We start from the raw sequence: 26,845 nt of genomic DNA, 5'->3' as shown, positions 1-26,845 counted from the left end.
AAGGAAAAGTTGGCCCTGTAAACTTGGCTATTGGTCTTGTAATCACTCCGAGATCTTATTCATCGTGATCTCGGCGCGGCCCGGCCTCGGAGGCCCTGGGGAGGGTCCGGGGGCGCGGAGGGCGCCCCGACCTCGGCCACTCTGATAGCAGCCTCCCGATAGTAGCACCCCGGCCCGCGCCGTCCCATCCGCGCCCGCCCAAAATTAGAAAAAGTGAAATGAGAAAGGGTGTTTCTCGAGATTGTTGACACTGCGCTGTTCACTCGACGGCCGTGTAATCATTTTTGTCTGGGGCGAAGAAAGAGACGGGGCCGTGGCGGGGCGGGGCAGTGGGCCGGAGACCGGAGGAGGCGGTCGGAATCCCGGACGCTGCAGAGTCGCTAAATGGGACTCGAACCGAGCGTGTGACCCCACCAATGGATTTCCCTCCGAACGGAATCCATTGGTGGGGTCACACGCTCGGTTCGAGCCCTGTTTAGCGGACTCTGGAGCTCAAAACGCGTCTGGCGTTTCGGCCCCCGGCGCCGCTCTTCTGGCCCACTGTGCGGGGCCGCGAGGGAAACGATTGCCGCCGTTTGGGTAACAACCACAACTTTGGCGGCCCGTTGTAAATCCCGGCGGTCCGCGACGCGCAGCGCTGAGCGCGCACGGAAGTGTCAACTGCTCATTTGACCCAAGTTGTAAAAATGGGTCGCGCCTCGCAGCGCTTCGCGGCCCCGAAGGGTCGGGGGCGATTTCTGGTGTGCCGAGCGGCGTCGCCGGTCGGGGTGGGGTAGCGACTGGCCGGCGACTGGCGCGTGATATAGCGCCGGCCGGCGCCGCCAGCAGAGCGTCGCTCCGTCTCTCTCCCGCCCCTCCGGGGCACCTCGGGAGTGTGAGAGGGACGGACGTCGCTCGGGGCTCCCACGGGGCGGGGGCGGGCAGCGCAGCTAGCTCCCCGTTGCCCCGTTCTTGCATCGTCAGAACGGCGACGCGTCGGAGGCGGTGGCGCGGCGGCCGCGGTGGCGCAGCGATTGCGGGTGTCCCCGCCGCTTCTTATTTATGGTGGCGTGGGGCTCTGTGTGTGTTTGTGTGTGTGTGTGTGTGTGTGTGTGTGTGTGTGTGTGTGTGTTGTTATACAGTTAGGGCCGCGGGGGGCGTAGGCAGGAAAAAGTGGCCCGTTTTGCGCGCGGTCGGCGCGGCGAGGTGCCGGCGTCAGCATGAGGGGGGCGCTTTGGCTCGGCCCAGCCCAGCCCCGCGTATCGCTCAGGCAAATTCCGCCGCCAATGCCGCGCCGCGCTGACGATCCGGACGGGGGCGGCCCGGTTGCGCCCCTCGTCCTCGGTCCGTCCGTCCGCGGGGCGACGCCGCTCCGGGGAGGTATGCCCCGGCTCGCGGAATTCGCACGGAAACGCGGCGAATTGGCGGCCGCCTCCACCGGTCTTCTGGCCCACTGTGCGGCATGCTGGCGACAAAGGCGGCACGCTCGGCTCTCGGCTTTCGGACGGCCTCGGATAAGCCCGAATAAGCCGGCCGGAATCCGGCGCTGAAAGGTGGAGGCCGCGGCGGGGCGGCCCGGCCCGGCTCAACCAATTTCCTCTTTATATATATTTTTTACGCTGAGTCGGGCGTGTTTGCCGCGGTGCGCATCAGCTGACCACTCGATCTACCGGACGGGGCTGGCTGCCCCTGGCCGGCCGCCCCCGGGTTGGCCCCCACGGGGGACCGGGGCTCGAGGGCCATCGCGCCATAAATTTATTTTATTTCCGTTCGGGCCGTGATAACCGGCCAGCCAGTCGCGTTTATTGGCCTTTCCGAGACCGTTTCCGTCGAGCCCGGCCCGGCGTCCGGACTAGTGTCCTTGTTGTTGGCGAAAAGCGCGCCACTGCTCTTGTTGTTGTTTGCTGAAGGTGTTGTTGTTTTCGTTGCAGGTGCACGGTGCGCGGCGCGTGCCAGAAGGCGGCGCACAGCTCGCCGCGGTGGCTGTCCGTCGGTTCCGGCCAGCAGTGCATCGACTTCGAGCAGGTCCTCCCGGACCGCATCCCCGTCAGCCAGATGACCACGGTGAGTGCGCCGAGGCCGCCCCCGACGGCCCCCACGCCGGCCCCGCGGCCCCCACAGCGAGCGCCCCCCGCCCCGCCACGCCCCCGCCACGCCCCCCGCCACGCCCCCCGCCACGGCCCCCGCCACGCCCCAGTACCAGAGCCGCGCCAGCTTGATGAACCGGTTCCTCAACAGCAGCATCCTCGCGTCGTTCCGCGGTGACCCGCCGCAGTCCCCCGCCGCCCCCGCCAATAAGTGGTGGCTGCCGGCCGCGCCGCGGCAGACGCCTTCGCGCGTCTTCCAGCCCGCGGCCTCCGCCCCCGCGCTGTCCGCGCCCTCGCGGCCCCCGCGCCCCGCGCTCTCCGCGCTGCCCTCGCTGCGGCCGCCGCCCGCCGTGGCCAACGCCCCCGGGCCCAGGTTCGGCGCCACGGGGGCGGGCGACCTGCTGCGGGACGTGCCCGACGGGGACGCGACGCGCCGCGTGCTGGTGCTGACGACGAGCGAGTCGCCGCTCGCCACCATGAGCGCGCCGCCGCCCGCCACCACCACCACGACCACCACGCCGCGGCCCGCCACGCCCCCGCGCCCCTCCCCGCGCCCCACCGAGTTCGTGCCGCCGGCGTGGTTCCGCATGACGGAGAGGTCCATGCTGGCGGGCACGAGCCGCGCGCCCAGGATCTCGTATCCGCGGCGCCTGGCCGTGCCCATCACGACCACCACGTCGACCACCACGACGCCGAGGCCGGCCGTGCGCGCGCCCCAGGGGCCCCAGGCCTCGCGCGCGCACGGCTGCGCCGCGACCCCCGCGCACTCGGTGCTCGTCACCCTCTTCGTGGTCTGGCACAAGCTGCTGTGAGGCTGTGACCCGTGGGGGCTTCGGACTGACTATTGACTGCCTCTAGACTGAACTTTTTACTCGTTATTAGCAGACGCTAGTCTCCGCTAGCTTGATTCTCCTCTTTTATTCTGACTCTTGTTTTTATTCTCGTGTCGCCACGCCGACACGGTGACCAGTGCTGTGCCAATGATGCTCAGAGCATCTCTTTATGTTTCTGGCTCGCATCGAGCCGCTGTACATACTCTCCGCCTTTTAATTTATTCGAGAAAAAGATTGCAAGACTGAATGGGTTCCGTTTGACGGGGGGTCGTCTGTAAAATTGTGGGCCAAATTTTTCTCCAGATATTTTTTTTTCGTTTCCGCCCCCCTCCGGTCCTGTAGGCGCTGCCCCTCGCGGTGTGCATGGTGCTCTGCTTTTACACGGCGTGGTAGAATTGCATGTAGGGAATTTTTTTGACGTTGCACCTTTTTTTTTTTTTTTCGTCTTTAACTCTGGCCATCGCATTCATGACTAAACCTTCCCGCACACTGCATGCACTTCCCGAGGGGTTCCCCATGCTGGGCTGCTGTCGCTGCTGTGGGGGTTCGTGGCGTCCATAGGGCTGTTGGGGTTTCGGCGGCTTTCTGCGCACGCGTCGCGTCTGTTAGATAATTTTTACACTTGTAGCTGTAACTTATATTTTTTGTACAAAAGGAAAGAACGTTAAGAGAAATTAAATGAATTGGCTGTTGTACACACGGCGTCCTGAACGACACCGTGTCTTGATAATGTAAATGTAGTTAGTCCTTTTTTTCGAGTAATACCAGTCTTTATTTAATTTTATTGTACATGCTTGTTGCTCTGTTTAGTTTTTATTGTTTTTTATGTTTCCTGTGATTTTGATGTGTAAAGTACGGGTTAACTTCTGCAACCACCTTGCCTCGCTCATGTAACGCCACGTTGTGTTTGTTCGCGTCCTTCATTTTGTCATGTTCATCGCTTTTCACCGCTACCTACTTTTTTTTTATTCCAACTTTTTTTTCACTCATGCTTGTACACCGTTTCGTTTTTCCTACTGTAGAATAAACGGCCATTGAACGTGCTTGCAGTTTTTTCTTTGTTTTCCACTTTGCATGCCAAAGGGCGCGGCCGCGGGCGGGAAACGACACATTACGTTTTTAGAAATTTTATTGTGGACTGACACGAGCCGCTGCCGCCGGTGTGGGGCAAAAATTATATTGATTTAACTTTTTTTTCTTCATTCTCTTTTTTTTTGCAAGTTGAAAATACGTTGGTAACGAGGAGATGGGAAAAGCGGGGAGGGGGCTACACGAAGAGCTGCATTCACAGTGGAGCGGCGGAATGGGGCGACGGCCACGTGACGCCAAAAAGAAAGACAGAGAAAGACAGACCTTATCAGCGACTCGGAAGCGGGACGGAGAGGGGAGGGGGAGATTGCCAAGTCGCGTCGGAAATAGACAAGATGGAGGGGGACGGGGGACTCACATACGCCCCGGGTAAATTAACAAGTAATTGTGTGAGTGCGTTGATAGCGGCCGGGCTGTTTCGTTTTCATTGCGACGAGTGCGGGGGGCTCGGGGGGCGTGACAGATGCGCCGCGCGGCCGCTGCCAAGTCGCCGCCACCGCGGAGGCCGCGGACGCCGTGGCCTTGGCCGGCCCGACTGCAGCGGGCACTTGTTGTCCTCCAAGTCGGCGCCACACAGTGGGCCAGAAGACCGGTAGTGGCGGACAAAACTCCAGGCGCTAAGCAGGGCACGAACCGAGCTTGTGACCCCACCAATGGATTCCTCGTACGGAGAGCAATCCATTGGTGGGGTCACACGTTCGATTCGAGTCCTGTTCAGCGACTCTGGAGCTCAAAACGCGTCTAGAGTTTTGGCCGCCTCCGCCGGTCTTCTGGCCCACTGTGCGGGCCGGGAAGATGCACTCAGCCTCCAGGGCGGCGTGCGGGACGCCCTGCAGTTTATCGTGAGCCTCGTCGCACCACTTGTAGGGGCGCCAAGGCCGTGTTATGCCTTCGTAATGAAACGGGCATTAATGCAACCCGACCCAACCCCCGAGGCGGGCCGCCCTCGGGGCAGCCTCGCTTTTATGGAGCATTCTCTGCACGATGGCTCGTAAAGGGAGGACTTTACCGCTGCAGCTGCCGGGACATCTGCAGGTGGCCGGCCTGGCTGGCCTGGCTGGCCCCATCCCCATCGGACTGACCGGCCGGCCCAACTTGGGGCGATGAGCGATCCCGGGGTGGCTGTTGTTGTTGTTGTTGTTGCTCTTAAGGTGGCGGCCGACCAGCCGAATGTTGTTGTTGTTGTTGTTGGGGTGGCGGCCGGCCAGCCGAAGGTTGTTGTTGTTGTTGGGGCCGGCGAGCTCCAAGCACGGCGCCCTGCCGCAGAGCGTCTGTCTCCCAAGGAGATGCAAGCAGTGCCGGAGGAACTAAGTTTGAGATTGCAATTCCCCGCACTTTCCTTCGCAACAACGCGTTGTAACTCGGTCTCTTTCTCTCTCGCTGGGCGGTTCGGAGGGAAAATTAAGCCTCGCTGGAAAAGATGCACTGTAAGATGCACGGCCTGGTTAGCCGCGGGGACGCATAGGGTCAGGGACGAGTGTTCAATCTGCTGACCCCCCCCCCCCTCTCTCTCTCTCTCTCGCACTCGTGGGGCGTGCCGGAGGCGTGCGAGAGAGACAGAGCGACGTGCCGGAATCGCCCGGCAGCCGCTGTCTGCTGAATAGTGAATAATTCCCAGAATAATTCCGTACCGGCTCGCTTTGCGTGCTTTGTGGCCAAAGGCTGTGTAAATCGGCGTGGAGGGGACCGAGCGACGGGCAGTCGACCGCCCGACCGAGCGGAGCGGGCAGCGGCGGCAGCGGCGGCAGCCAGCAGTGAATGAGTAAAGCCCCTGTCATGCGGTGGGTAGGCAGGCCGCTGTGCAGCCGAGCCGCCGGGCCGGTCTCTCCTCCAGGGGCCGACGGCCGTATCTCGCGCCGCGGCAGCCGCAGATACGCGCTTTCCAAGCCCGGTCCATCGGAGCCGTTTCACCGCTGTTCGGTTTTCGGTTTCGCGTTGCATAGGCTAACCGCGACAGGTCTTCGCTGTAGTAGTTCGAACCCGACAATGCCTTCATTTACTTTGAAACTACGAAGTAGAACTCTCAGTGCCGGCAGGGTTTCGCTACTCCACTGTCAACCGGGAAAGAGGCTTCCACTTTAATTCATGCGTCTCGTCGTCTCGCCGCGATGAAGCATCTGCACGTGTGCGCGCGACTGTCCACTCCGATCGCGTCTTTGCTTTTTTTTTTTTTTTTTTTTCCCTCCGACCTGTCCGTCTCTTGTCTCGTTTGGGGTTGGCGCGCGACATGTATGTCCGCGAGACCTTGTCGCGGCGACATGCGATCGTCGCATGTTTATTTTATTTTCACCTTTTTTCCTCCTCCTCTCTTTTTTTGCAGCTGCTGGCCAGTCATAGGACGTGCAGTAACGCTCTAGTTTCGATTTGCCGGCGGTTAGGCGCGGACCTGGGAGCGCGGCTGGGGACCTGGGAGCATGACGCTGGTCGGCCGAATCCCTGACGGACAGACAGACAGACAGACAGACAGACAGACAGACAGACAGACAGACGGGTTTGCACGTCTCTTGATCCCCGCGAGTCCGACAAACCAGTCCCAGCTACCACTGCCAGCACGCTTCCTTTTCAATCAGCTCGGCGCGGCGCGGCGGGGGAAAAGGGGGGGGAGCGAAAGGTGGGGATTCATCCATTAATTACCTGCTGGCACTGCCGGGACTCGCCGCTCCCAAACAGCGTCTGTCTCGCTCGCTCTCTTTGTCGCTTTCTGTCCAAACGTCCAGCGCCGACTTCCTCGGAAACTTCCTAGGAAACTTCCGGCCCTTCTCCCTACTCCCCTGCTCCTTCTCGCTAGGGCTCTTCCGGCGAGGCCCGGGGGTCGTGGTCGGTGACATGGTTTAAGTTACTGAAAGTAAAATAAAATTCGTCCGTTCCGTTCCGTTCGAGTCCCATCTAGCGACTCTGGAGCTCAAAACGCATCCGAAATTCTGACCGCCTCCACCGGTCTTCTGGCCCACTGTGCACGTGCCTGGTACATCTGCCGGAGCAAGGCGCCTCCGCCGGCTGGAAAGTGGTGCGAAAATCTGGCGTAAATAATTCGTTCCGCTCGGCGCTGCTGTCACTTAAACGGGCGAGTTTGTGACTTAGGGACGGGCCCCGGCCCAGGCCGCCCCGGCGTGCCTGAGTATGTTGGGCGGGGCGGGACGCGGCGGGACGCGGCGGCGCAGACACGAGTTGAGTCGAGCTTCGCGGCGGAGCTCGGATTTGTTCATGCATAAAATTAAGTTTCGTGAAGGGCGGAGGCGCGCGGCGGGGCGGCGTATGCGGCGGATCCAGGACCTAAAAAGAGCGCCGCAATCTGCTCGTGATAATTTGGCGAGCTTGTGTGCTGGCGGCGCCGGCGCGGCTCGCCCGTCTTGGGTACTTCCCTACCCGGTGTGTGTGTGTGTGTGTGTGTGTGTGTGTGTATGTGTGTGTGTGTAACCCACACCACCGCGCTCCTAGCGATATCCAACCCCCGGCTGGCCGACACGCCAAGCAGATGAAAACGCCGAAACTTTTACACACCGGCTGCGCAAGACTTTGCCGGTATTTGAACCCGCGTCTTTTTTTTTCCTTGCGCTACTACACTGCGTGTGGAGCTTGCTTCTTCCTTCCGCGATTTTCCGGCTACACTGCGAATGCAGGCGAACAGCTGCTGCGGCACTACGAGGAGGCGGCGGGGCCTGGATGGTGATGTGCTGGAACACGCCCAAGTGCGCCGCCCTGGCGACGCCCCCTCGCGATGAAGAAGACCCGACGCGCGCTCGCACACACGCCGCGCCCTGCCGCGCCCCGCCACGCCCTGCCACGCCACGCCCGGAATGTGACCCGCGCCGCCCTGCCGGCCCTCGCGGACGAGAATTTGCGAGCTGGAATTTTGCGGCGCGGATGGCGGAGTCTCTAGCCCGGGTTTATGAACGCGTACCACACACGCGCAAAAAAAAGAAACCTTGAAAAGAAAAATTAAGAGTGAACCCATGCTAGCTTGTCGTGTTCGGTTTGTTTGCCGAGTCGGCGGACGCATCGCCTTAATGTGATTCCCTTCGGCTCGTCCTCGTTTCCTGGGCGACGCGACGCCGAGACGCAGTCCGAGTCACTGCCTCCTGGACGCACTGTGAATTAATTCTCATTCGATTACGCGGGTAATGAGAATCCTAGGGGCCGTGCTGCGCGTGCTGCGCTGAGGCCCCCCGCTGTACTTCGCGCCCCGCCTCGCCCCGCCTCGCCCCGCCTCGCCCCGCCTCGCCCCGCCCAGCCGGCCGACTGATTCCCAGAGTCGTTTTCGTCGCTCTGTCTCTCTCGCGCCTCTATGGGACGTCCCGTGAGAGCGAGAGAGACGGAGCGACGGAAACGACTCTCGGAATCAGTCTGCGGGAGGGCCGGGCTGCTGCAGGCTGATTCCGAACTGCGTCGCTCTGTCTCCCTCGCACTCATGGGATGGTCCCTATAGGTGCGAGAGAGACAGAGCGACGAGGCAGTGGGGCCGGCCGGCCGACCACGGAGGCGATAATCCAATCCCGGCCGGAGAGAATGAGTGAACAGTTCTAACGCTGCTAAGTGAGTTGGCCTCCCCCTACAGTAGGACAGTCTGGCTGCCCCAGCCAGCCGCCGCTCTCAAAGGAGGCCAGTAGCGCACTTCTTGTTTTGACCAAAAGAAACTCGAAGGGGAAAAAAAGAGAAGGCAGCTGTACTTGAACCTGCGACCTTTCCAGTCGCGCTGGACGGTGTATGTCGATGTTTGACGGAAAGGGGGGCTCGGTGTGTGTGCCTGCAGCTTTACTCTGATGCTCCCGATCAGAGCCCTGCCCCCTCCCCTCTCCTTCTCCGAATCACCACCAATTATCGTTCCAGAGTGTGGGGCCGGGCCGCGGTCCGCGCCAGGAGGGTCGGCCAGTTGCCAGCTTTCAATGTGGACTTCATATATATCTATATATATTTGGTCCGGGCTGTTTAAGGAGACGGATTATTCAACGGCGTGGTGGGACGAATAAAAAAGCAGGCGTCCGGAGCTGGTATTCGAACCCACGACTCTTGGGAAGCGGATAGCGACTCTTTCGGGCTGCATTCAGTGCTAATTTAGCGAATGAGGAGGCGATACATTCTGGTGTGACAGGCAGGCCCGCCCTGTAATGGGTCCGTGAAGGGCCGGGCGGAAAAGCGAGGGGAGGGGGGACTGACCAAAGGGCCGCCCCGCCCGCATGACACCTCGGAGGGCTGCCCTTCAGGCTCGCTCAGAGAGCCGTTTTCGTCGCGCTGTCTCTCTCGCACCAACACGGGACGCCTTATGAGAGCGAGGGAGACAGAGCGACGAAAACGACTCTCGGAATCAGCCTGCTGCCAAAAAGGACGGCGCAGAGCAGCGCCCCGCGTCACGTTTCGCCTGACTGGCGTTACGAAAAAACGGTGTCGGGCCGTTTTTAACGGTGTAGACGTGGGCGGAGCGAAGGAATGCCGTGGAAATGCAGCTTGCACTTGACAGCTGCTCACGCGCTGTTCCCGGTGGGTCCTGGCAGTCCTGGCGGGTCCAGGCGGTCCTCGGAGATCCGGCCTGCCATGCCACGGCCTGCCATGGGCTGCCATGGGCCCGCCTGCCCCGGGGCAGTCTTTCTTTCCATTAGAACCATATTTCACGTCGATGGCGGGGGCCCCGGCCGCCCGGCCGGCCAACGAACGGGTATTTCTCTTGTTTTTTCGTCTGTCGAATGATTCCAGCCGCGGTGCGCCGGAGACGAAGGGAACGCGGAAAAAAGGGTATGGAAAGAGTGCGCTGTTTCCATGGTAACCGTGGCGTCGCTCAGTGGGCCAGAAGACCGGCGCAGGCGGCCAAAATCATAGACGCGTTTTGAGCTCCAGAGTCGCTGAATGAGACTCGAACCGAACGTGTGACCCCACCAATGGATTCCTCGTTCGGAGAGCTATCCATTGGTGGGGTCACACGTTCGGTTCGAGTCCCATTTAGCGACTCTAAAGTCCATCCGGGATTTTGACCGCCTCCACCGGTCTCCTGACCCACTGCGTTGCACTGCTCGCGCGGCTCAAGCTCGTCCGGATGGGTGCCGCGGCGAGTCGCGGGAAGTAGGCCGAAGTTAGGCCGCTTTTGCTGTTTTTGCTATTTCGCCGTGCTTGCGAACGCCGGGCGGCGCTGCACGCCACGAAGCCCGCCACACTCATTCCCCGTCCCGGCAATACCAGCCGCCGGCCTGGAGCACAGCCTACAGCAGGGCCTAGAGTGGCGGGGCGGGGCGGGGCGGCCGCTGAATTGAAAGTAAACACACGGAAGGGGACGCCGACGTCGACTTACCCGCAACCTTACCCCTCGCCTTGCCTTACCCCTCGCCTCGGCCGCCAGCGTTGCCAACTCGCTCTTTCCACGCCCAATTTTCCCGCCAACAAATTCCGTGCCTGCAAATTTTCATCCCGTGGCCAGCCCGATTGCCTGATGACGTCATTGTCTCGCACCTGCGCGCCGCCGGCCTTCTGGCCCACTGTGCGACACCTCCTTCACCGCCACCACCTGCACGAATCAATCCCCTGGGTGGTGTTGCTGCTGTTGTGGCCGGGTGGCAACCTGCCGGTGGCAACCTGGCGGTGGCACCCCTTGCCCGTCAAGTGGAGGGCAAATGTTTGTCGTGGGCAAGTCGATTTGCAGCCGGCCGACTGGACTGCCCGCTGCGCGTTGCTGCGCGTTGCTGCGTGTGCGTACAGTGTGCGTATCGGCCGGAGTGGCGGCTTCGGGACGCCAGGTGCGCCAATCGACACGGACAACGAAAACGAAACGCAACCAGTCGCAGTGTAGTGGTTCGCAGAGCGCACCGACAGTGCACCCTAGAAAGCTGCTTCTTGAACCAACAAAACCGACTCGTATCCAGTGAATCACTTGAAAAATTCACGTAAATTCGCTTGATATTATCCTGCCCCAAGAAACTGCTTTTTCGGGGTGTGTGCCTTTTCCGAAGTGTTTGACCGAGGGGGAAAGCACTCGCGTAATAGTCGGGTCACTCTGTCCGTAATAGCACGCGTAATAGTGTGCGTAATAGTAGCGTAATAGCTGAAATTCTCAAAATTTGATCTATTTTAGGGGTTTTTTGGTCTGTTTTCAGCTTAATCGCTATATTTTGAGGCGTAATAGAGCGTTATAGGCGTAATAGTCGGGTCGCAGGTTTTAGGAGTGATTTCCCCCTCGTGTTTGACGTTGCGACATGAAAGATGTAAAATGATGCAAAGTTCCGCAGACATCGTAAACGCGCCACGGGCCACGGCCACCAAAAATTACCAACTTTTCGAAAAGTCTCGCCCGGAACCGGAGGAGGCGTGTGTGAGCGTGCGCGCGTGTGTTCAAAGAGCGGTTAGGGCAGGGTGATGTGTTTAGGCTCGCTGCGCCCGGCTCCGCTCCGCCTCGGGCCGTTAATGGGATTACCCCGGTAATGGGTGAGGGTTACCCCCCGGGTTACCCCGGTCTAGCCTAGATTACCCCGACGTTACCCGGCAGGGCTCCAGTCGGCTCTCGTCCGTCCTCCGCCGCGACGCTGCCGCGCTGCGACCGAGCGGCTCGGCTCGGGGTTTCGCAGCTTCCTCGGTGCTTGGTGCTCTAGTGCTCTAGTGCTCTGCCAAATGGAAAAACAAAGGACTTCCCCGCGGAAGCCCCCGCGCAGCGAGGCCGCCGTGCCGCCGTGACAGAGTAGCATTAGATTTAGCGTCGCGTCGCCGTGTCACTGACTTGCCGCCAAATTTCAATGTCGCGACCCGCAGCGGAAAACTTTGCTAATTTCCAGTCCCGGAATGTGTTTTCCTCCCGGCCCGTTTTAATCGAGGGCAGAAGGGCAGACGACGGCGCGCTCGCCCCGACGTTCCGCGGGTTCGAATACCAGGCGCCCTTTTGTTTTTGTTTTTTGTAGCTCGCTATATTTTTCCGCAAGGCGAGCGTGCGCGCTGCGGCCGCGGAGTTGGCCGCCAAAGTTGCACGCGGGAAAGACGCGGCGGAGATTCATGAGGGCGATTTCTCAGCATATTGCCCACAGGCCTCGGTCTTTGGCCCGGCAGGCCTCGACGGCCAGGCCTCTGCCCGGGGGCTCGAGCCGCGCCGCGCGCTGTCGGGGCCGCGGTTCGTGTGTCCGAGGCCGGGCCGGGCCGGGCCGTGTCGAGCAGCACCGGCCTTGTCCATGGCCCCGTGATGTATGTGGTTCAAAGTTAGGCCGGAATGGGCTATTATTATATTTTCCTGTGGGTCCTATCTACTTTCCCCCTCCGTCGAGCGCCCTCTGTCTCTCGACTGCCATCGCGGCGCGCGGCGCGCATGGCGGGGCGCGGCGAAAAGTTTCGGCGGCAGGGACGGCCGCCGGATGGAGTGCGGGGGCGGCAGCCGGGCCTAGCCGCAGCAGCACGCAGCAGGTGCCGTCCTCGCTGCCGGGCGCCGTCGGCGGTGTCACGGGTTCGAATACCGGCCGTCCTTCACGTCGCCGAGGCGCGCTGAGGAGCGTCGGGACGGTGACGGCGGCGAGTGGCGCGGCACTGCGCCTTCATCTGTGATAGAGGCACCCCCCGGCCGGGGCGGCACGGCGCGCCCCTCACAAATTGTCAGTGATTCATCATTTCTGTCCCGGCCGCTTCCTCCGCGCCGCGCCGTGCCGCTCCGCCTCGCCCCCAAGACCACCCTCTCCGCCGAAGTCGCGTCGTCGTCGCGGGGGAAACTTGTGGCTCTCCTCCGCGAGGCCACACGTCCGGCTCGCCCGGTAATTCGACGGGGCCTGGGGGCCGCGCCACGCCACGCGGGGACCAACGTGCCTCGACGGAAAATTGAAAGGTCGCAAACTGTCCGTTGTAGTACTTGTACGCCCCCATGGGGCCTCGCTGCCGCTGGCTGGCTGCCGTCGCGCACAGTGTGCCGCACACAAGAGTTCCTCCAAGTCCCGCTCGTCCCACACGTCCCTGCCGGCTGGTCCTTCCCCCTTCTCCTTGTGGATGTTTAATACAGTTCGGACTTCGTCCCGGCGTCTATTCACAACAGCGAATTTGAGTTTGGGCGTAGTTTTTGGAGAGCGAGGACCCGCACGTGCGGGCGCGCTGGCTGGCTGGGAGGGGTTTACTTGTGCTGGCCGGCCGGTCTGTTTGGTATTCAAGGCCTATTGATAAGAAGTACACGCCGCGCTGCGCCATGCCAGGCCATGCCAGGCCGTGCCGCGCTACGTGGTCGACATATTGACGCGTCACGAGGCCGCCTTGCTGGGCCGCCAGCCCGGCCGCCCCGCCGCCCCCGCAGGCTCCAGATAGCAGTCGCAATGAGAAATGGCCGGGGTATGGCCGCCAAAAGCCGAGGGAAGCCGAGGCCGCCAGATGGGGAAATCCCGACGGAATGGCGTCGCCATGGCTCGGCCAGCTCATGGCACAGCGGCGACCACGTCATGACCACCACCGCCACGACGCACAGTGGGCCAGAAGGCCGCTGGAGGCGGTCGAAAACTCGACCCCCAACCCCTGGGCGGCCACCTCGCGACCCCCGAACCAGCAGGCCGTTGGCGCCGTTGGCCTCGCCGTTGGCGGCAGCCCCTTGACAGCCACTTTGGTCCGCGCTAGCCGCGCCGCTAAAGGGCAGAGCGCAGAGGCCGTCCTGGCGGCCCTCTGCTCGCCCTGCCTCGGCCTCGCCAGCCAATGGACCGTGAGTGAGTGGCGTGGCGTGGCGTCCATGGCTGTTTTATCGCATCGAAACAAACACACTCACGCCGTCCACCCCCGCCGCGCCACGCCACGCCGGGCCCTGCGACACACGGCCCATTCCCCCCACGGGGGCCGGCACGCCCGGGCACGCCCCGCCAGGCCCAGGGGGTGGTGGATGTGGTGGATGCGCTTAGCGGGGCGTGGCGGGGCGTGGCGGTGGCCGGCCGCCCAGGCGTGGCTGTCGGCTGGACAAACGCACATTACGCCGTAATGCGGGGCCTATCGGCCTGTCCAGCAGGGTTGCCTACACCGGAAAAACAATTGCTTGGCTTTCCCCACGGCGACGCTTTTTCTTGTTTTTGTTTTTGCTGCTTCCGCGTCGTGTCGTCCCCTTTGTCACCGCGCGCCTTGACTTGATTCTTTTTTGTTAGCACGCGGCCTCGCCCGGCCTGGCCGTGCTTTCAACCCTTCCTTCTCCGGCTTTCCAGCAGCGCTTCCCGCGGCGCGGCCCTGCGCTGGAACTGCCACCTTTAGCCCGCCCCGCCCCCTGGAGGGAGGGCTGCCTATTAATTGAAGCCTTTCATCGCGACTGCAAGGCGCTTCCCCGTGCGCCCCGCGGGGGTTCCCCCGCCCCGCCCCGCCCCGCCCCCGCATCGCGCTATCCGGCCATCTCAATGAATTGCCAGTCGCTTCTTAATTTTAAATCAGGAGCTCGCCGTCGGGGAGGGTGGGGCGCCGGGCGCGGTGGGGTGCGGCTGCCTATCTCAACCCGGGCCCGCCGCCCGCCCCGCCCCGCCCGAGTGTTTGCGCGCCCGGGTGGCGGTGACCACTCATGGAAAATTTACATGCTTCTCGGGTGTTGCGGCGAAGCGGGCGAAGCGGGCCAGGCGCACGGTGTGTGAATTTGTGTGCGGTCCAGGGTGTCCGTCCGGGCGGCGTGCGGCCAGAGGGCGCCTCTGTCCTGCGGGGCGGCGGCACGACGGCACGGCAGCACCGCATGACCACGGGGCATCCTGATCAGGCTCCATTCACAGGCGCCACTGGGCGATCAAAGGGACGCCACAGATATGGATCAGGTGCGCGCCACGCCGCCGCACCGCCACACCGCACCGCGCTGGGCTCGTCATGTCCACCACCTCATTCACGGTTTTTAATTTAGCCCCCGCCTTTTGTTGTTTTTATTCTCCTTTTTTTATTTTGCCAGTGTGCCATGCCGCATTCATGACGACGCCCTGTGGCCGTCACGGGCTGTCAGTCATCTTTCTCTAACTGCGCTCGCGCTCTGTCTCTCTTTCTCTCTCTCTCACGCCCTATCGGCCATCTCCATTCCGCACCCCTCCCTACAATGTATCGCCACCCAGCATAGCAATAGGAGCGCCCTCCCTCCCCGCTGTCCGTCGTCCTGCCCTCCCCTCGCATCCTCTTCCGGGCCGCCCTGGGCCGTGTGCCCTTTCCTTCGCTCTCTCTCTCTCTCTCTCTCTCTCTCTCTCTCTCTCTCTCTCTCTCTCTCTCTCTCTCTGTCTCACTCTCTCGCGGTGAAACCAAATTTTCGTCAATATTTAAACTAGACACAGCGGCTTGCATTGTAGGCTCCCCTCCCCCCGGGGGCCGCTACTGCTGCGCGGCGCTGCACTGCAGCCGAGTGCAAATACCGAATACCGCTTCTTCTTTGATGATAAGTCATACTGGCGGCTCATTTGGATGCAAAGGCAAACAACTTGCGCGTCTTTGCCGTCTTCGGACGCACCGCCGCGACCGCCACGTGGGCGCGGCGCAGCGCGGCGGCGCTAAGCACACGCCAAAAAAATAAATAAAAGAGATACTAGGAGGAGCTGTGTGTGTGTGTGTGTGTGTGTGTGTTACATTTTCCGCCGCCGGGGTGCGTGAGAATGTTTGGGCGGGTCGTCGATCGAGGATTATGCAGGGCTTGGCGTTGGCGAGGACGACGATGAGGACGACGGTGCCGAAAACGGGGACCATGGGGGGTGGACGGACGGGCAGGGTTAGGCGGGCCTCCCTCCTCGCCCTCCGAGTGTTTGGACGGGCTGATGTATGCCGAGTGCGCGCGTCAAAATATGTACACGTATCTGTAAGCGTCATCCCCGGCCTCGTCGACGTCGTCGGCGGCGTCCCCCGAGTCCCCCGTGCACTTGGCGGCCAGGCGGGCGGCGGCGGCCCCAGCGCGCCGTCGCTCTGTCTCTCTCGCACTCACGGCGCGGCCCGGAGGACACCGCCGGGGTGCGAGAGAGGCAGCGCTGGTCCCCAGACGGGGCGCGCTGCCGCCCCCGCTGGCTGCAAGACGCGCGGTATGTGCGCGGCGGAGGTATTCGCGGAGCTGGCAGCGGCGCGGGTTCAAAACCCCGCCGCCCTCGCTTTTCCCTTTTCGCGTTTTTTATCCCCGCCCTTTTGGCATTCCTGGCGTGGCTGGGGCATGATCCCAGAATCCCAGCCGGGCCGCCCCAGCTCTTGATCCGCCCCGCAGCGGTATGAAGTCTGCGCTGTCTAGAGTTCTGGCCGCCTCCACCGGTCTTCTGGCCCACTGTGCAGAGGCGGCAGCCTCCAGGACGACGTGAGGGAGGAGCGACGCTTGTAAAATGACTGGTTCGGTGATAGGCGTCTCACCGCGCCGCCGCGACGGCCGCCGCTCGGGGTTGCCTCTGGTTATGGGCGTCGTCGTGAAACCACGGCAAGTGGCGTGCCCTCCTCCCCCCCCCTCTCCCACGTCCGGGATGGGCGTATATGAGCGCTGGCTGCGGCGGCGGCGGTTAGGGACGTCGTTTCGGCGCGCACCCCCGCGACGACCGCCAGACACGTCGCCGGGGTGTTGTTGTTGCTGTTGTTGTTGTTGCTGCCTGGCAGTGATTAAAGCCAGCGCGCTCCTTACGCAGACTACTTCTTCCCCCATTTTTTTTCGCAGTGCCCTTGCTGTCGCATTGCCAACTCCATCAATCTTACTCTCAATGCCTCTCAATTTCCTTTTGTGGATAAAATATGAAAGTGTCGCCGAGGGGGTGGGGGGTGCGCGGCGGGCCGCAGGAAGAAGGGAGGGGAGGGGGGAGTTTGAAGGTGGCGGGCCTTATGAAGGAAGGGCGCGGATGGCAGCAATTCCCGCTCTTTTCTCTGCCGTTTTCCAGGCCGCCGGGCCGCTGGAGCCACCTGGAACGGGCCGGGCCGCTGGAGAGACACTTTTCAACAGGGCGCGGCGCGCGCGACTCCGGCTTTTCTAATGATTTATTTAACCTGGCGCCACTTTTGGCCCCTCCGTCCTCCTTAAGGGATGAACGCAACAAGCCACCGGGACGCGGGCCAGCCAGTGCCAACCAGCGTGCCGGCACTGCCGGGGCGGCGGGGCCGCGGCGGAGGCGAAAGTGAATTTAAGTTTGCGCTGGCCTGGCCGCCGCCACTTCTGTTAGGCCTGGGCGATGAATCGAATAATCGAAAATAATCGCGATTATTTTGTTAATCGTCCGATTATTTCAAACCCCCGATTAGTGGTTCGGTAATCGAAGGATTGACCGATTATTTAACGATGATCGATTATCGATTAATCGTCTCATTATCGGATATTCTATGCATCACCTGTTCAAATTCTGAGCGGAAAAGTCTTGAAAAGTTTTCAGTTAACGCACGAAAAAGCTGTCTCAGACACTCGAGGTTGCGCCAATGGTTTTCCTATCCTCTTATTAAATGCTATTTTCACAATAGTACGAGTATTAACCTTTGTTTGTCAATTTCCAAATAATCGGTTTCCCCCGATTAATCGTTGATTTTCGGTTAATCGTGTACGTTTTCGATTACCGATTACCGAACTGCTAATCGACACCAATCGCGATTATTTTATTCATCGGCCGATTACGATTACAACCAATAATCGCCCAGGCCTAACTTCTGTCGTTACCCGGCCCAGCGGGCTCCCCGCGGGCCTCTAGGGCCGCCACGCCACGCCACGCCGCGCCAACCCTCGGCCTTCGGGCCGCATTCCCCGGCGCCGCGCTTGAAAACGACAATGAACGACCCTTTGCCGTTCGCAGCCCCCAAATTATCACTCGAACCGCGCCAGTCGGTGTGGACGCAACGCTTGCATTGCTTTGCGGCCCGCGCGCCGACCGAAGGACGAAGGACTGCCCCACGCCGACCCCACGCCGAGGGGGGCGCCACTTTCAAAAGTCATTGTCCGGGGTCCGAAAAAGTCAATTTTTCAGTCAAAAAAGTCATCATAAGTCAAAAAGTCACTTCACTCAAAAAGGCCAAAAAAAGTCAATTCTTCTAACTTTTGGGGAGATATTGCCTAAATTCAAGGGGTTAAGGCCACGATACGCCTTGAAAAAGTCGAAAAAGTCACCAAAAAGTCTTTAAAGTCCGTACAAAAGTCGGAAAGTCAGAGACAAGTCAAAAAGTTAGGGACAAGTCGAAAAAGTCACCATTGAAATTAGTCACAGTCAGTCAATCTAGCCTCAAGTCATTGTCCACCTTCCCATCCAGTGGCGCCCCCCTCGCCCCACGCCGACACGGCCGCGGACAACGCGCTGGCTCCCTCTCCCTTATCTCTCGGCCCGTCCCTTTTTGCTTCCCCTCTTTTTTTTGGTTTCCGCGTCTTTGTTAATGTTTTTCGCTTGTCTCTTGTTTTTTGGAGGGCCTTGTCGGCAGAGGCGTCGGACTGCACACGCGGCGGCGTTTGAGATTTAGAGAGAAACTGCCGCGGCGAGTGAGAGAATCCACACGCTTCGCGTTGCGGAAGTCTCTGGCGCGTGGAGTATCGCCGTATCGAAGCCATTCCCCGGCGAGAGTACCTGGCCGCCGCCATCTTGTTTTCTTACCGTCCGCCGTTCCCGCGCGTTCCGCGTTTGCGTTTTGTTCGCTGAACTGCCACCGCCTTGCCGCCGCCTCCCCGCTCGACTGGGCCAGATATTAATCGGGCCGCCATTTCTCGGTTCTTTCCTTCTTTTCTAACTTTGGCCGCTCCGCCCGCTCGCCGATTGTTCCCGGCGGCTCGCTCGTTCATTACCCTAATTGTGGCAAAACAGGAGCGAGGTGCAGGGCTGGGCGGCTGGGCTGCCGGGCCGGGCGGCGCCAAGTTCTTGTTTTTGTTTTTGTCTTTGTTTTCGGCACGATGACGGCAACAAACAGCTTGTCGCGAGGCGCGCTTCGGGCTTGGCTTGGCCCGTGGATCGGCCTGCAGCCACCCGGTTTACGCAAGCACGGCACTAATGGTCGCGGACAGGCGATTCTAATCTGGGCGAAGGGAGCCTAAGGGATTCCACATTCCAGAGGCCCTTTTTGTAGACGGCGTTGCCCTGGCGTTGCCGTGCATGCCGATGACAAAAGTCGCCAATTGGATGCCAGCACGGGCCCCGCTCTTGGAAGCCCGGTGTCCCGGTGGGCTCCAGGGACTGCAAACTTCGACGAAAACACAAGTTTAAGTGTCCGTTTTTCGTAAACGCCGCTAGGCACGGAATGACAAAATCGGGAAATCGAGTTTTAAAACTTCAGATTTTATTTGCATTTTGCCGTTCTTGAGTCGCAGTCACCTGAAGCTAGATCCTTTCCTCCGTTGGCTCCGAAGGGTCAAACGGGTCCACGGCGTGCACACTTGGGAAACCTCGAACTCCGCGCCGCGCCGCGCCGCGCCTGGCATGAGGCATATCGATTCGCGTTTCCTCGCCCAAATGCATTTCGCTTCGAGTGGCGCGGCGTTTCCCCAAAGTGGCGCGTCTGTCCCTTATTTTTCTTTCCCCTTCCTTCTCTCTCTCTCTCTCTCTCTCTCTCTCTCTCTCTCTCTCTCTCTCTCTCTCTCTCTCTCTCTCTCTCTCTCTCTCTCTCGCTCTCTCTCTCCCGCTCTCTCTCTTTCATTTCCATATTAATGCCGCCCGTTGTACCTTGAGGCCGGGCGGGGGCTCCGTAAGTGTTTTTCCCTGTTCGGGATTGCGCCCCCCTCCCCTCCCCCCTCCCCGCGGCCTGGAGGCTGGAGAAGGGGTGCGTGTGTGTGTGTGTGTGTGTACATGTGTGTGAGAGACGGAAACACTGTGTACGCGCGCGCTAGAGTGGAATGGAATACAAGCATCGTGTCGTCACCGCGTTGCGGCGCGCCGGGCCAGGTCTCTGAGCGTGGCTGAGCGTGGCTGAGCGTGGCTGAGCGTGGCTGAGCGCGTGGCTGAGCGTGGGACTGGAGCATGGAACTGAGCGTGGAACTGAAGGTGGAGCTGAGCGTGCAGCTGAGCGTGGAGCTGAGCGTGCAGCTGAGCGTGGAGCTGAGCGTGGCTGAGCATCGCACTGCTGGACCGAGCGTGGATGAGCTTGGGGCTGCCCGAGCGTGGCTGAGCGTAGGCGCTGCTGGAGAAGCTCCAGCGGGCCAGGCGGAGTGGCCCGGAGGCCTGCGCGTTACCTCGACGCAAAGGGAGTCTCATCACATTCAGCCAGAAGAAGAAGACCCTTGTCTTCACGCGGTGGATGCTCGCTGCTCGCGGCGCGAAGGTTTTCTTTTCGTTTTTTCGGCGGGCGGCGGGATTAGCCAGCCGCGCCAACGCCCCCGGCGCCCTTCCCTTTGCTCGCTGTTTTGGCGACGCAGGTTCGAGTCCCGGCGGCGGCAGGTCCCTTTTTTCGTCGTGTGGCGTTCGCGACCTGAGTCGTCTCGTCGGCGGCCTTGTCGGCGGCGAGGGCGTGAGGCGCGAGGCGGAGGCGCGAGGCGGGGGCGCGAGGGCGCGCTATGGATATGCCCGATGGTTTCTCCCTTTGCCGCTTCGGCGCTTCGGCTGTCGGCCATCTCAGTGATGGATGGCGTGGCGGCGGAGTGGCTGGTATCATTCACCCCAACCTGAGCCTGTGTGTGTGCGTGTTCGCGTGTAGAGGTGTGTGCAGAGGTGTGTGTGCGCGAGGGAGTTTGATTCGGATTGGGCCGGTGGGTGCGCGCGCTGGTGTGAGCAGGCGGGCGAGGGGCTTAACTGATGCACTGCTGCACCGCCCGCAGTGACCGATGGTGGGGCCGAGTACGTGCGAATGGTCGGTAAAGCGCGCGCGCTGTCTCTCCCGCCACGCCCGCCACGCCCCGGGAGGCCAAATGTTGGCCAAGAAGTAAAAGGAGCTGCGAGACGCGGCAGGGGGCGGGGCGGGGCGGGGCGGGGCGGGGCGGGGCGGGGCGGGGCGGGCTCGAACCCCGGCACGGCTCAGGGGTACTTGCGCTGCTCCGCGCTTCGCGAGCGAATCGGTCACTCGAGCAGGCAGCAGGCCCCGTTCTGGAGCTCTCCGCCTCGCTCGGGGCGTGGCCGTGACGTGGCCGTGGCGCCAAATTTGAATCGGCCGGCAGTTTGGCGCAGGAGGCGGGTGGCCCTGGCGGAGCGGCGAGGAGCGTGAGGACCTTCTGGGCCAGCGCGGCGGCGTGAGGCGGCGGCAGCAGCGCCAGCGGCACTCCCCCCGGAGCCACTTTCCCTCTGTGGCGTCGCCGCGTCGCCGCGTCGCCGCCGCCCTCCAGAACAAAGTGTCCCGAGGTCGCGAGGACGAAAAGAAGAGAGCGAAGTAGGCGAGGGGGCGTGGAGGGGGCAGGGGCGGGGGTTAGATGAAGTGAACAGGCAGGGCAGGTGCGTGTGATAATCTTGTGGCTTACTCTGGCGTCGCGGCGCTGCGCGACGCTGCGCCACGGCGCCCGCCTCCTCCTCCCCTTCCTGCTGGCCGTGATGAAAGTGAGACGCAATCCTTTTGTTTGCGCTCCAAAGTTGGCAGGTGTGAGAGCGCGGCGCGGCGAGTCGTTACACCCTTTGACGCCACGCGGCACCGCGTGGACTGTTTCTGCGCACATGCTCAACGTGCCTCTCCTTCTGCCCGCAGGTCCAGCTGACGATCCGCACCCTGCCCGAGCTGCCCCCGATGGCCAAGTACAAGTGCGTGTTCGGCGACGCGGACCCCATCGACGCGGCCGTCACGCCGCTGGGGCTGTCCTGCCCCACGCCCGGCGTGTCCTCCCGGCCCAGGATCCCCGAGGGCCGCGACCACGTGCTGGTGCCGCTGGCGGTGCGCTCGTCCGAGACCAACAAGGACTTCGTCTCCAGGCACTTCGCGTACTACGACTGCTCCACGCACACCACCTGCTCGGACTGCGTGCGCTCGCAGTGGGCGTGCTCGTGGTGCGTCTACGAGAACCGCTGCTCGCACAACACGTCGGCCTGCCAGCGCACCGTCATCTCCGGCGAGAACGTGAGTACCCGGCCGGGATTCGAACCCGGGCCCAGTAGGCGAAACACTCCCTCAGCAGACCGATTCCGACGCCGGCTTTTTAGGGTGTGCCTTACGGGGTGGGATCACATCACAAGCCAGGACTTTCCGCTCCAAAGGCACTGAAAGGTACAGCCCACTACACTGCGCCTTCACGCCTATCCGCCCCCACCCCCACCCCTCCCCGACCCAATGGGACGGGGACAGTGGGGCACAAAAATGTGGGGGTTTCGGCGCGGCCCCTCCGGGCTCGTTCTCGTTACCGTGACAGCCCCGGGTGTCCTCGCCACCTCGGCCGTGCCCTGCTTCAACTGCTATAGCCGGCGTTTGAACCCGGGAGAGCGAAATATCCCCGCCAGGCCTCGCCAGGCCTCGGCAGGTGTGGCTGGAGCCTCCGTGGAGGGCCGCGGGGAGGGCCGGGGAGAGTCCGAGGGTGTTCAAAGGGAGTGCGTAGTACAAGGGCAAGGGCTGGCAATGTCCTTCTTTTCTCTGGGATTGCACTCGGCTCCGTCTGGCCCGCCTGTCTGAAACACTTGGCTCGCGCTCTAATTAAGCAAGCGAGGCGAGGCGGGGCGGGGCGGGGCCGAGCTGCCTTGTTGCCTGGCTGCGCCGCCCCGCCCCGCCCCGCCCCGCCCCGCTTCGGCCATGTCGGCGCCTTTACCCTCACGCGGCGGGGCGCGGCGGGGCGCGGCGGGGCGCGGCGGGGCGGGGGCAAGCTGGCTCAAGTGGGCCCCTTACCCGTCTTCATTCTTTTCCCACTCACCGCACTTTCCCTCTCTCTCGGTATTGTCTCACTCCCTCTCGCTCCCTCGTCGCGACACGCGGTGCGCGGCGCCTTTTACCCCCGAGCCGTTACAGCCTCCCCGCCCCGCCCCCAACCAACCCCACCTGAGACAAAAGGGCTGCGAAAAAATAGCGGTGGCGCGCCGGGTTTGAACCCACAACCCACGCCGTTCCATTACCAGCGGGTACAGAAATGGTGCAGGCAAGCTGTCCCCTTTTTTGCGAGGGTCAATTTCGGCGGGCTGCGCGGGGCGGGGCGGGGCGGGGCGGGGCGGGGCGGGACGCGCACCTTTCCCCACCCCGGCCACGCCCGGGCCAAGCCGTCTTTGTTTCAATTCCCTTTCATCGGGGTCCTGGAGGAGGGCGCCGCGCGGCGCCGCGTCGCCTCACGCACTGCCCTCTTGGTCCTTGTCCTGTAGGGCTGCCGCCGGGGCCGCGCGGGGCCTGCGCGGCCGCGTTGCGTGGCGCGGATCCATTCCCAGAAAGCAGCCCAAGTAGTCATCGAAGAACAGAGGCAGGGGCCGTGCGCGGCGGCGTGGCGGCGCGGCGGCCGGGCTCGGCGTCGAGGGCCTTCCTGTGCCCGGGGCCCCGGGGCGGGGTGGCGGTGGCGGCGCGGGGTGGCTCAAAGTGCGCCGCGCTGCAGCCTACGGCCCCACGGCCCCGGCCTACAGTGCCTACAGTGGCAGGGCTGGCGCCGCTGGCAGGGTTGAAGAGGCGGTGCACAGAGGGCAAGGGTTGATGGCGGATGCGCGGGCTGCACGGGCTACTAATTACGCGAGTCTCTTTAACACGACCGCCTTGCCTGGCCTCCCTGGCCTTCCCTGGCCTCGCCTTCCCGCTCGTCGGCTCTGTCGACTCGACCCGCCGCCGGCTTTGTTTGTCTAGCTGCTGCAGCTGGCGACGGCAGCGACGGCAAAGGCAGTGTCGTCGCGGCGGGGGCTCGAACCCGCGACACTGCCTCGCTGTCGCTGCGTCGCTATGGCGCGCGGACGGACCGCGGCTTATTCCGAGGCCCGTTTATCCACTATATCCGTTTTAGCCCGGAATGGCGGGTAGTTATGGCCCGGCTGGCTGCCGAGGCTGCAGGCCCCGGGCCATGCCGCCGGCGGGGGGTGGCGCATGGCCTGCCCTGGCGTGGCGGAGGGTGGCTCAGGAGCCCTTCGCAGCGCCATGGCGGCGCGGCCGGCCCGGATTTTGATGACGCAGCTTTATACGGAGATAAGGGAAATGTTAAAAGGTTAGAGCGCAGCCATGGCATAGTCAGCCCGTAATGCCTTAACTCGAGAGCATTGTTCTCCGGGAAATGGCGGCGTGGCCGGGCACGGCCGGGCACGGCGTTAGTAGCGCAGCTCGCGCGGCGTAGCGGCATCCCGGCGCTGCGTTACGACGGCCGGAGGGGCGGGGCGGGGCGGGGCGGGGCGGGCCCCCCGCGTCTAGCTTTGGCCGGCCTAGCGCATAAGTTCGCTGCCGCCCGCTGCCACCCCCGAGAAAGAGAGCGAGAGAGATGAGGCGCTCTTTTTGTTTGTCCGCTTTCTTGCCGTTGTTTTGGTCGCGTCGCCTGGCCGCGTCGTCGGCGTCACACAGTCGCACTCGCCCGTCCGCTCCGCTCCGTGCAGCTCCCCCGTCCCGCTTCCTCCAGCCAGCGAGTCCCTTCTTCTGTATTGGAGGGCGCACTTGGCTCTTGGCTCTTCCCCGCCCGGTCCGTCCAAACAAAGCGCAACAAGTTTAATTTCAGCCTTTGCTTCTGTCGAGGGGGAGGGGGAGGCTGCCCACGTCGCGCTGCTCTTGCCAAACTTGGAGACACCCCTCCCTCCCTCTCTGTTTTCCCTCCTTGCTCCTTGGCCGAACCCCGCGCGCGGGGCCCTACGTCTGCCGAGTGATTCCGAAGAGTCGTTTCGTCGCTCTGTCTCTGTCGCACTCATGAGGCTCTCCAAAGGGTGCGAGAGAGACGGTGCGACAAACCGCTGTCCTGAACCACCCGGCTGCATCGTGGTCTTGATCGTCTTGATCTGCGACCCCTCGACCTTTTGACTCCAGTATTAGTATTATCCACGCCTTTCATTGGGGGACTTTTGGCACGGTAGCAGAAAGGGAGGCGGGGAGGGGGGGTTGCGGTTTCCATCAGTGGGCTGGCTAATTCCTGCCTGCTGCACGCTGATGGCTGATGGCGGGACGTGACAGTCACTGGCCATGTGATGTGTGCTAGGTCCTCTCCCTCCCGTTAAACTCATTTGCCCCACAACATGACAGTATTAGTTTTCTTTCAGGGCTCCAGAAAATTTTGACTTTGTTTATATTTTGGAAAATTTGTGTTTACAGAATCCGGCACATCTAACTCATCATGGAGTCAATTTCTGCCCCCGATTCAAGCAACCCAAGGAGAAAATTCTACGGCCCAACAATGTTGCCAAGGAAATCCTTCTGGAGGTGGAGAACCTCCCTCATCCCCAGGTTGGGCACACAGGCTTCCAGTGCATTGTCACCATTGAGACTTCCAAGATGATGGTCCCAGCCAAAGTTGAAAGTGGACGATACATTGTTTGCGACAAGACAACTGTAAGTGCATATTTTCTGTATGATGTTTCGGCTTATTTTAACATTGTCTTACCTGCATTATTTTCTCTATGTTAACAGTATTCTTATGAAGCTAACACTGGAGAATACGAGGCCACCGTGAGTGTTGTGTGGAACCGTAACCACCATGTTGACACAACAAACATTATTTTGTACAAGTGTGAGATTCTTGGCTCTCACCGAGACCATCCAGACTGCTCTCTGTGTGTCACTCGCAATGCTAAGTACCAATGCAGCTGGTGTGGGAACACATGTAGCTATTCACAGAGCTGTATCCACTCTGCTGCCAATGAATGCCCTAAGCCAAGAATTGATATGGTTAGTAAAAACAAAACAAGCTGAGTACCTGCATCTTTTAAGAAGTGCAACCGTGTCAATATAAACTTTTCGTCTCCTTCCAGATCAAACCTTTGAGTGGACCTATCGAAGGAGGAACATTGGTGACAATTGAAGGAAGCAATCTGGGACTGAAGGAAGATGATGTCCGTGGCAAGATTCGGATAGGCAGCACGCCTTGTGAACTGACACAATATGAAGTTTCTGTGAGGATTGTCTGTAGGACAGGAAGAGCAGAGCGTGAATTGTCTGCTCCTGTCATTGTTGGAAATGATGCTGGTTTCACTGAATCAACTGTGAGCTTCAGTTACAAGGTATGCCAAAAATTTTTTTTAAATAATTAATTTAATTTATTGGAAATGTTGGGCAACTTATACATATTCTTCTCTTTATATTTTCAGGACATCCAGATATCCGGATTGTTTCCACCAATGGGTCCCCAGAGTGGAGGCACACAGCTTGCCATTTCTGGGCAGTACCTGAACATTGGCAGCACAGTCCAAGCTTGGCTAGATGAACTTCCTTGTCACGTTAATGCAACTCAGGCTTCAAGTTCCCGACTCACTTGCATCACCACCCGAGCACCATCTGCTAGAGTTATTCAGAGATTAACTCTGAAAATTGATGGTGCCAATAGGACACTCTCTGGTTACCCATTCAATTACACAGTTGATCCAACAATTCTGGAAATCAAACCCCTCAGGAGCTTTGCGTCTGGTGGCCGTATGATTACTGTTCATGGCACTAATCTGGACACAGTTCAAAAGCCAGAGATGGTGGTCTATCTAGAGGGTGACCCAAACCCAATCAACCGATCGGCAAGTATAAATATGATGGAAACCTTAATGTCACTGTCACCAGCTAGAATTTTGCTAACCTACTGTTTCCTTTTTTCTCAGGTTTGCTACGTACTTAATACAGCTCAAATGGAATGCCCTTCACCACCCATTGATAGTAGAACACTATCTGAAGCATTGCGGACGCGAAGATCCACTGTGGCTCTCCCGGCTTCATCACCCACGGAGTCTGCCACTTCCACAGTTTCCTTGGTTCGCTCCCAAGTGGCTCGAAGGAAACAGTTGCGTTCACTGACTGGATCTAGTGGCACAGGGAAGTCACCACCACAAATAAACCTTCATATTGGGTTCATTATGGATGATGTTGAATCAGCTGTGGAGCTGGGCAAACACTTTCCATCTGTCCCATCCCAACTGTTGTATGTGGAAGATCCAAAGTTCTTCCAATTTCCTAAAGACATAAAACTTTACAAGGGTGACACACTGGTCATTGAGGTATGTAAAAGCTGTAGCTGCATCAGTTTTTGATATTTATGGC

The 26,845-nt window shown here is 60.9% G+C and overlaps 1 protein-coding gene across 3 annotated transcripts in view; it reads left to right on the top strand.

Annotated features, from left to right (window-relative positions):
- The window catches only part of LOC117646466 (plexin-B), a 188,299-nt gene that overhangs the window by 155,197 nt on the left and 6,257 nt on the right, over window positions 1-26,845 (top strand). For all 3 annotated transcript variants that reach the window (XM_034387414.1, XM_034387416.1, XM_034387413.1), the window contains exons 5-11: window positions 1,911-2,043; window positions 21,434-21,799; window positions 24,920-25,156; window positions 25,235-25,492; window positions 25,576-25,824; window positions 25,912-26,328; window positions 26,410-26,802. In XM_034387414.1, the coding sequence (XP_034243305.1) occupies window positions 1,911-2,043; window positions 21,434-21,799; window positions 24,920-25,156; window positions 25,235-25,492; window positions 25,576-25,824; window positions 25,912-26,328; window positions 26,410-26,802 (2,053 nt within the window). The remainder of the gene's footprint in view (window positions 1-1,910; window positions 2,044-21,433; window positions 21,800-24,919; window positions 25,157-25,234; window positions 25,493-25,575; window positions 25,825-25,911; window positions 26,329-26,409; window positions 26,803-26,845) is intronic.

The sequence above is a fragment of the Thrips palmi genome, unplaced genomic scaffold (assembly GCF_012932325.1).
Source record: "Thrips palmi isolate BJ-2018 unplaced genomic scaffold, TpBJ-2018v1 HiC_scaffold_19, whole genome shotgun sequence".
Taxonomy (NCBI): domain Eukaryota; kingdom Metazoa; phylum Arthropoda; class Insecta; order Thysanoptera; family Thripidae; genus Thrips; species Thrips palmi.
Note: the sequence above shows the minus strand (reverse complement) of the source record. Positions and strands in the feature narration are given on the sequence as shown.